General features: G+C 31.7%; 1 protein-coding gene across 1 annotated transcript; it reads left to right on the top strand.

Annotated features, from left to right (window-relative positions):
* Window positions 1-1,033: 1,033 nt before the first annotated feature.
* LOC131847979 (uncharacterized) lies at window positions 1,034-3,312 on the top strand. The gene is made up of 3 exons (XM_059197709.1): window positions 1,034-1,384; window positions 1,686-1,860; window positions 3,059-3,312. The coding sequence occupies exons 1-3, from the start codon at window positions 1,034-1,036 to the stop codon at window positions 3,310-3,312; spliced, it is 780 nt and encodes a 259-aa protein (XP_059053692.1).
* Window positions 3,313-10,631: the final 7,319 nt, after the last annotated feature.

Genomic DNA, 10,631 nt, shown 5'->3' with positions numbered 1-10,631 from the left:
TTATAGGTTAGATATCGAGAAACAAAACATTGAGACATATGAGGGCGGTTGCCATTCGCTCCGACAGGTTCTCGTCAACGTTTTATCGCACCGCTCCCACACGGCGCCGCCCGCGCCGCGGCGCCCTATAACGAAATGCCTATTATTTAATAATTATTTATAAAAACAACGATCTTACACTATCGATGTGCGCTAAATATTGAAACAATAATTAATACCAAATCTCAGTTAATAACATAATAAATACGAAATTCGACTATACTCCTAGTTATAAGTACGAGTATATTTTAGACAGAATCTTAATTATATTAACTAGTGTTTATCGCTCAATGCAATATTTGAAGTTTGCTAGTTATCGACACTGATGTAAAGGGGTCAACGTAAATTGGTAATGATCGACGTTTTCATATAATATTACTTTCCGTCCAGTACAAGATGAGCTATTTTGCCAGGGATCAATGTCAATTGGTGGTTATCGACGTTTTCATAGAATTTTAGTAATCGTCCAGTATAAGTTGAAATAAAATCAATTAAAGTGAAAAATTATAGTAAAATGATAACAATTTACCAGTTTCAGATTTTTTCCTTTATATTCACCTAATTACCTATCTGCATGCCAAATTTGAACTTCCTAGGTCATCTGGAAGTGGGTTATAATTTTGATCTATAGTTGATCAGTGATAAAAATGACGATTTTTGGACATTAATATCTAAATAACCGTTTGAGATATGTTTATGAAATTTGGAATACATATTTATTCGGTTCGTGTAAATATACACACGGTGCTGCTCGCCAGTTTACTTGAAACTCGGCTTGACACGCTACCGCGTGTCTAGATAACTATCCATATGAAGCCATGAACAATGGTTATTCAATAATTGTTATAATAACAGTTATAAGATGATTTCACCCACTACTAATAGTAAAGAATAGTTATATTTTTTCTCAGTCGCATCTAGGCTATCAACAGCAATCAGTTAATTTATTGAAAAAATGCTGTGTATAATATGTTTTTGGTTATTGTTTATAAAAATGATTAATTCCAGCATTTCCAGTACTACTGATTCTAATACAATTATAACTAATGTAGATTTCACTTCGGAAATCACAGAATTAGACTTTAGTGAAACGTATAGTGAAACTACAGAAAGCACAGATGAAGATGAAGCTACCACTCTAAATACTGCATTTGATGAACTTACAATATCAATTGATAGAGAAAATAATGAAACTAATTCAAATTTGACAGAAATATGTCCACATTTCAAGAACGGAGCAGTTTTGGATCTGGATGCTATGGCAGATGTGTGGCAAGTTATATACTATCAGTTACCTGAACATATACCCTGTTTCAGAATTCAATTGCAAAAAATATCACAAAAGGTAAAATTAAACCATACTACAAAGAACAAATAAAGACTTAAGAATTACCTGAGCTTATAACTAGAATCATAAATCTCAAAGTGTTAAATTAGATAGTATAGATTTCCATTTTTAATGGTGTACCACACACTTAGCATTTTACTGAATTAATTTATTGCTACTCAGTTAGCTTCTTGAAATGTGTTTCATATCACCTTACTGATGTTTAAATTGCTTTAAATTGTATTGAAAAATTAAATTGTTATTAAATCATATATAATTAGAATAACTCCGATTTCTCATAATAATCGTAATCTTACAGAACAAAGAAGAAAATTATAAATTTTACGGAACTTTCAACGAAACTGTGGATTGGTCTGACTGTAATATTGAAATTAAAAGTAGTGAGATGACAAAATCAAGAAAACATTTCTTGCAAGGATCCAAATATGATATGGAAATAATGGATAATGTCATTATTGAGGAAGAATACAAAGGTACTTTAGCAAAACATCTCAAATCCCACCTTGTGTACAATATTGATAAAATACTGCGTCCTAGAGTTAGGACGAGGAAGAAACACAGTCCATCCAGGACTGTGTGAAAGATGATTAGGTAAAAAAGGAGGTAAATAACGAAATAAATGCAATAGAATGAATAGAAAAGAATAACATATTACGCCGCCCCCAAATAAATGGGATAAGGAAGAAGCAGAAGATGACTGCGTCCTAGAGTTAATTAAAAAAATGTGAAAATAATCTTCCAAATTTAATTCTACTGCCCGTAGCTTGCTTAGGAATTACTTTAATTTTACTTTGAAGGACGAAATATAGTAGTCATATTATAGTACCGAAATGTATAACAGCTATGATAACTTTTCAGGATTTTCTATTCTAATTATATAAAAAATATATAATGTACAGAAATAGAAACGATGTAAGAACTATATGCTTCAATAAGTAGCTATATCTAATAACTATATCTATATCTATATATATATATAATCTATATCTATATCTAACCTTAACAGATATAAAAATAAAATTACACTTTTTATAAATCACCTCCATCTACCTTGATTAATTTATTAAACTCCTTAATTGATCAGTCCAAACTGATTCAATTTGAAACTTTGTTTTTTTTAACTAAGGTAGGCTAACACTCGAAGTAAAACTAATTAAATTAACAAAAAGAATATTCAATTGTATTTAAATTGGACCAATTCTTTATACATTTTTGTCGTACTAGAAATATAATTGTATTTGTATAAAATAAGAAACAGAATATTCTCTATAATACTAAATAGTACTAATAATGCTAAAGAAACTTCTAAGAGGACAGTTTACCACGGGTTTCCTGAGTTTTCTACAAGAGAGATTTTGTACAGAATTGTGACATGAATACATTGAATATAGTAATAAATTAATCATCAAGAATAGCAACGATATCAAAGATACATAATAATAAGTCCATAACTCGTTTTTGGATTACTAACGTAACAGTTGTTTCGTTTCATCAGATGGGACATTAGTTTTTTTGCGATTTCAAATGAAAATAAGCATAACGTTATTTCTAATTCTAATATCCGCTAAACTTCGAAAAAATGGACCAATCATGGGTTTGTTCTAGAATCGGTAATATTTTATATATTAGGACATGCTTTGTATTCACTAACATTCTTTATTATGATTTTAGATAACTTCATATACGCCTCACGCCATGAAGAAAGTGCAAACCAGTGGCAGGTAATAAAAAATCTTCTCCTGATGAGGGATTGCGATAGTGGTGACATTGTGGTATTTGCTAGAGTTCCTATGCAAACTCGGATAGAGGATTTGGAGAGTGCCCTAAAATTATTTGGTGAAGATACAATCAATTATACGACAACTTGTGATAATGAAACAGATGTTCTGAATATTGCTAAAACTCCAATCGATGATGATATATAATATGGATGATATATAATAGAAATAGTTTTTATTAAAATGAACTTACTAATAGTACTTTTGAATAGCATTTCTTTACTCTACCGTCACATTCGTGTATGCGTAACAAAGAAACTTGAGTTTTATGATTTATTATGATTCGGTATTTGATTGATCAAATAACGACAAAAAGTAACATTATACAATTTAAGTTGTCAAGGACTACTACTATCAAGAATACGAAGTTCTTGAATTCATATCTGGTTAACACGAGAAACTTTTCTTGTCCTATTATATTTGTGACTGACTTTCCTAATCGAGAAACGATGGTAGGCTCGACTACCGCTAAGTTGGATTAAAAAAAAAGAAATATGGATATTCAAATATGAGGGGATGACAGTCGTCACGGTAAATTATAATATTATTACAACGTAGTACATATCGCAAAAAAAAATATTAGATAGATACTAATACCAATAGTTACGCCAGTTATAGACAATTTGCGAGGTAATAGATTGAGCTGGTATGAGCATGTTATGCGGAGGAACGAGGATCATGTCTTAAGGAAAGTGTACAATATGAACGTGGATGGATGGAAAGGGAGAGGACGCCCTAAAAAAAGATGGATGGATTGTGTGAAAGATGATATGAATAAAAGAAGAGTATGTTCAGATATGACGACCGATAGAGATCAGTGGAAGAGAATGATATACTGCGCCGACCCCAAATAATGGGATAAAGGCAAGGCAATGATGATGATGATGAGATAGAACAAATAGTATTTTTTTTGGGTGTTTTCTATGTATAGTATGTATGTATTTACAAAAAAAAAACTATGTATCATCAGTTATCTAGTAGCTATAACACAAGCTTTAAGTAGCTTAACTTGGTTCTAGATGGCGCTGTGTGAATTGTATGTAAGTCCGTTTGGTCCTACAAGGAGTTTTGCACACACCTGTAATAAGGCCATGTGATTTAAAAAAAAAAAAAGTATGAACGTGGATGGATGGAAAGGGAGAGGACGCCCTAAAAAAAGATGGATGGATTGTGTGAAAGATGATATGAATAAAAGGAGAGAATGCTCAGATATCACGGCCGATAGAGATCAGTAGAAGAGAATGATATACTGCGCCGACCACAAATAATGGGATACAGGCAAGGCGATGATGATGATGAGATAGAACTAATAGTATTTTTTTTTATTTAATTTGAACACCAAACCTAATATCGACAAATATTGACGGCCCACCTGGTAAACGCTGATCGTTGCTTACATATGAGAACTACAGACATTACGTAATCCCGCAATACCCTCAAGCGTTGCCATTCCAGAGGACGAAGATGTTATGCCTCTGATGCAGAGTAGAATAGAGAAGGTAATCCTTCACTACCTAATCTCCATCCTACAACCGAAAACAGAGCTTACAAAGCGAGCTGCATGGCGGCCGAAATAAACGACTGAAGAGCCCTTTAGAAGACTTTTTACAGTATGGCTCTGATAAATTATGTGGTAAGTTTTACATTACTAATCGTTCATAATAACTTTTTTCTTGGATGATAATGGAATGGTGCACCCGCCTGCGCTAACGGGTTACGCTGGCGGGGCACCAGTGGAGAATGATAAGATAAACATGAGGTCAGGTCAGTTAACCCATCGTAATAAATTCACCAAGAATTTATCACCTGACATGGTACATTGCTAGCAATAAGATCATCAGTCCATATTACTAACAATCCCCTTTCCCTCATAATAACATTAAACCTTATTATAAAAGCAGTCTACGGTTTTATTTTATGAAAGAGCATTCTGCAATACACGAGTTGAATTAACATTGGTCGGGACTGTATACTCGAGGTACAGCAATAAACACGGATTTGAGAGTCGCAAGTGAAACAGTCCATTCATCTACCCTGCAACTGGATGTAACGCGTAATAATTTCAGTTCTATACACTGCATTTGATACCACAAACATGTGAAAACTACATTAATATGTATAATCAAGCATATACACTGATGGTATTTTCACTATGGTACAGCTAGCTGACCATTTTATTTATTCAAAATAGCATATCTAACGTCAGATAAATATTCGAGTCAGAAGAAATATTTCCTGATATATTTTCTCATTGATCTACCACGTTAAACTTTGTTGACAATTGATTTTCTTTGTTGACAATTGATTCTTCAAAGTAAATGGTTAAATATAATTTAGTAACAAATTGAACTGGAAGGAAGTAACAGTTTTTTACATATTTGTGAGTGTGCTTCTTCAATCCATGGTCGGAACCACCAGAAGGTAATATTTAACGGAAGATAGCTAAGAAGAAATGATTGAAGAAATTTGAGCTTGGCGTGTCTTGGCAGCTGAAACATGTAGATGCAATAGAGGTACCTATTTACGTCCTTATACAAAGTGTCCAAGGTACCAAGGTACCAAGGTAGGTAGAATAACGGAATGATTTTCCAAAGCAACACGATAAGGAACAAATTTTTAAAACGAGCACAGAATGCGCATACTGAATAAAGATGAACATTCGTAAGCCAAAACGAAACGCTTGGCTAGAGGTCAAAGCTGTAAGGAAATTTTCCACAGCCAAAATATAAATGTTGCAGACTCTTCATTAATAATTCATACCGATCAATGATTATGACTTTTAGATATTTTTCGTTGTGTTCAAGCGAATATATTTTTCTAAATGGACGACAATATCCAAATCCGATTTGCCAAATATAAAAATAAGGTTGTTCCTATCGTATACTACCGTTAGTCAACAACTGTTCCTTTTTTACATTAATATTGAATTATCTCTTCATACCTACCTTCGAGGTGATTTAAAGTAGCAGAAAGGATTACCAAGGAAAGTAGTTACATTGTTTAAATACGCGATAAAATACGAGTTTAGAACCTATACCTGATGGTATGATGTGAAACTGATAGATAAAACTTATCATCTGCTTCTACAAATATTTCACGTCAATTCACTCCATATCTCCATATCTCACACAATCCTTTCCGTCTATTTTTCGGCCTTCCACTGCTTTTATCACCATCCACGTTCTTCTTCTTTCTTACGCATTACAAGCACATACCATGACAAATGATTACTTTTTAACTTCTACGACACAGGCTTCCACTTCCTCTGCTTTCCACTACCCTTATAACCATCTAATTCAAATATAAAACTATACAATATAAAGTCCGTAACGAGAATAATCCACTTCAATACCCACCATAGATTACTGGCTGACTCGTAGTCGTTCAGTGAATCCGCTCCAAACATATCGATGTTGATATTTTACTCATTTGGTAGTATCCAGTCTGGTAGTCAGGGTAGTTTTTCAAGGGATACTTTGAATGTAATATAAAATGCTTTCAACCAAAAACTGCTAGGTGCATTTGAATATATTTTAGTTTATACACAGATCATCTTAATAATATTATAAACTTGTTAAGTTTGGTACTCTTTCACGCAAAAACTGCTGAACGGATTTCGAAACTTTATAGCAACATAGCTAATTTTAGAATAATACATAGGTAAAAAGGTATTATGCAAAGTGGGCCAATATATAAATAATATAAGACAAATGTCAAGTAAGTTTGATGCAGACGAAGTTACGCGAGTCAGCTAGTATTTAATAATTATGTACTGGTATTTAATAAATACACTATATTAAATGTGTTTAGCAACAAGTGTAGTACTAAAGGAACAGAAGTTTTAAAAATTATATAGGTGTACTGGAATGTATAAAATATTTTTGTAATTATTTTTATTCATAAACATTTCAACTACGAAGAAATATTTCCAAGTAGTAAGTATTTAACTATGAAACACCCTTGAAACGATCTTTCGTCGCCTCGTGCCGTTTTATATTAAATCTAAATATATAATCGGAGCTAATTAATTAAAATTTAAGTTATAACTTAAACTTGGTATACCATTACAAAATTAATTTAACTCTGAAACCAGTTCGAACGAGATAGATATTTAACTTTCCTATGTAACATCAAACAACTCTTTGACTAAGTGACATAGAGGTGTTCACGAATTTATTAAAATACTGGCGACGCCCGCGGTTTCAAAATTTTTAAAAAACTTAAATTTATAGCCTATTACTGTAAAGTTTAATTAAAATCCATTTAGTAGTTTTTACGTAAAGAGTAACAGACATCATCCACATTCACAAACTTTCGCGTTTATAATATTGGTAATATAATAATTATGATTAAAAATATTTATAACTCGGGACTCGCCCTGGCCTCGAACGGATCTAAATATCAAAAATTCAAACTTATTCAAACATAATTATTGGAAAAGGTTAAAAGCAAACAATAATTGACAAAGGTACAAAGATTTTTTCATTAAAAAATCTTAGCAATTTTTAGAACTAGATGTATAAAAGAAAATGTCACGAAAACCGTTAAAACTTTTACGTAAAAAAATATTAAACATATGAAAACTCCACTCCCATCTACTGAAGAAGTTTTTTGATTTTTCTCTAAAACATCCCTAACCCCTACAAGGGAGTAATGGAATTTAGTAGGTAATAAAAAAAGAACAGAAAAACCTAAAAATAGAAGAGTTGATCATATTCTCTTCTTTAGTACACGCATGAGAAGATGGGGCACGTCTGATGGTAAGCGGTAACCGCCGCTGTAATAGTGCTGTTCATGTATATAGAATAATATAGATACATGAACATCACGTTATCATATGACACCCGTGAAACCACTTATGCGTCGCCATTCCAGAGCATTAAGATAGCATGCCTCACACTGTAATATTACTACCCACCCTAAAGTCAAAACGGCTTATAAAGTAACCTGCTAAGCGGCTAAAATAATTGAAACTGGAGTTATCCATGCAGATGACATGAAAAATCATAAAATAGATATGATATACAAAAATCAAAATGTATAACTGATAAAAAACAATATATATATTATGTAGATAGATCCCTTTACAATGAGCCGCTAGTGGTACATAAAGTATGTAGATACTTGTTCCCAAATCCCTAACTTTGAATGTAAAGTCACCAACATTCGCATTTCCTTTCTTCTCGGGTTACGGCAATAAAGCATGAATATTTTATAAGGCCGTCGCGTGCAATGAGCATCAGATCTCTCCTCTTATTTATTTACGTTTCAATTCTTATCCATTTCACCAATAAACGAAATTTGGCAAATATAATTTGTTCTAAATTATTTTCTTTTACTAATTCTTGAAAGTATTTACCTCCTTATTCATGAGATACGCAATGTCATAAACCTACTTCAGTTATTGCAGAGTGTTTTCCTCTTCATACGAGATATTTTTTTTAATTTTAGAAATAATTTAATAAAATAAGATAAGTCGTATAGAAAAAGTCAATGGCCTTTTATGGTAACAGATATAACAATTTACAATTACATACTGAAGGATATGCTGAAATTACGTTTCAATAAAATCAAAACATCTGTTAAATCATATTTATGGAGCAAAGCCTATTAGATTAATTCATGTACGAGATTTTCACTTAATGTTAGACATGGACACCTACATAAGTACACAATGTAACAAACTCTGGCTATTAAAACAAGTCAGTTTAATTCTTTATCAAGATATGTATATGGTTTGTCTATACCATGGTAGTTCTTAAACGAATGGACTAATTATGATACGGCTTTTTACTTTGAAAGCTGTTGATTCCTTTTATAATTTATTAATTCTTATTTTAATTTTTTGAAATGTTCATTTTTATAATAATGTAAGTATAATAAATAGCTTCAAATAATAAACCCAACCCCAAATATCTCCATATATATTCAGCCGCATCAATGTGGGTGATTTCGTGCGATAATAAATTATAATGACATCTCCCGTAAGGAGATGGCCGCCATCCCCATATATTTTCTGACTCTGTAACAGCATTCCATTATAGACAGTGAATAATGTACTGCGGAAGAGGATAAAATGATTTTTATATATTTATAAATTTGTTTATTATATTTATAAAATTATAAATATAAATAAATTTGCAGTAATTACACTAAATTGGAATTTTATTTATCTTGGGGAATTTTATTTAGGTTGGGGTATCTTGGGGGTTAAGACGGATGCTATGTATAACTAGCTGTGCCCGCGACTTCGTCCGTGTGTTATTTCGATCTTGACCAAACAAAAAAAATATACTCATATTAATAATTTAAACCAAAATGCCATTAAATTTAGCGTGAAAGCGAGACAGACAGACAGCGTTACTTTCGCATTTACAATATTAGTAAGAATTGTGTATATAGTTACCTATTTTACGCAAATTGATTGTACACCTAGCTGTTCCCGCGACTTCGTCCGCGTGGAATTTAACTTTATTTTTTTTAAATAAAAGTAGCCTAAGTTACTCCTTATTAGATCAGCTACCTGCCAAAAAAAGTTCCGTCAAAATCGGTCCAGCCATTTCAGAGATTAGCCGGAACAAATAAACAGACAAAAACTGTAAAAATTGTTATTTTAGTGTATGTACTGTATTTATATTCATATGCATTTAGTAAAAAACGGTTGTTTCAATATTACAAACAGACACTCCAATTTTATTTATATGTATAGATTTTAAATGGAGATTTAAAATTATATTTTATAAATTACACATTGTTGGAATGGAATTTAAATAATGTAATGTAATAGAATTCATCTAATTCTATTCACTATACTAACTGATAATGAATATTAACACCCTTACTAAGTATTTTATCTTAAAAAAGAAAATAATTTCGCATAAACCAGCTAAAGTATAACTATAAATCCTCAGTTCTATATAATAAAACTATTTGCAATGAAAGTACAGTGTTCAGCTTTTAAGATTATCCTGAAAATAAACTCAAAGAGAGTGCCGCCAAGTAAGAAACGGGTAAAATAACACAGCAAAGACACTATTGCGACTTGTGCTCCAAGTAATGTCACATTTCGTAGGTATCTTATTTTAAAATAATATGAAATAGAAAACACAATACTTCAAGTAACTTAATTGTAAGTAAGATTTACTATATTTTATTGAATTAGCAATTATTTTACGAAAGGCCATTCCATTACTTGATGCAATTCTGTTAATTAATCATTACATAGTATAAAACATAGTCGCTGTTGCTGTCTGTCCGTGCCTATGTATGCTTAAATCTACAAAACTACGCAACGGATTTTGAAGCAGTTATTTTAATAGATAGAGCGATTGAAGACGAAGTTTTATATATATAATACATGTACTCGCGTGCGGGCGAGAAGCTAATTACTTAAATAAGCTATAACAATTATTTAATTATAATAGTTTATTTAATTTCGCAACGATTAGTATTTGTGAGACCACAAA

This window comes from Achroia grisella, unplaced genomic scaffold (genome assembly GCF_030625045.1).
Source record: "Achroia grisella isolate CSIRO2021 unplaced genomic scaffold, CSIRO_AGI_Agris_v1 utg544, whole genome shotgun sequence".
In the NCBI taxonomy this organism is placed as follows: Eukaryota; Metazoa; Arthropoda; class Insecta; order Lepidoptera; family Pyralidae; genus Achroia; species Achroia grisella.
This window is presented reverse-complemented; position numbering and strand designations above follow the sequence as displayed.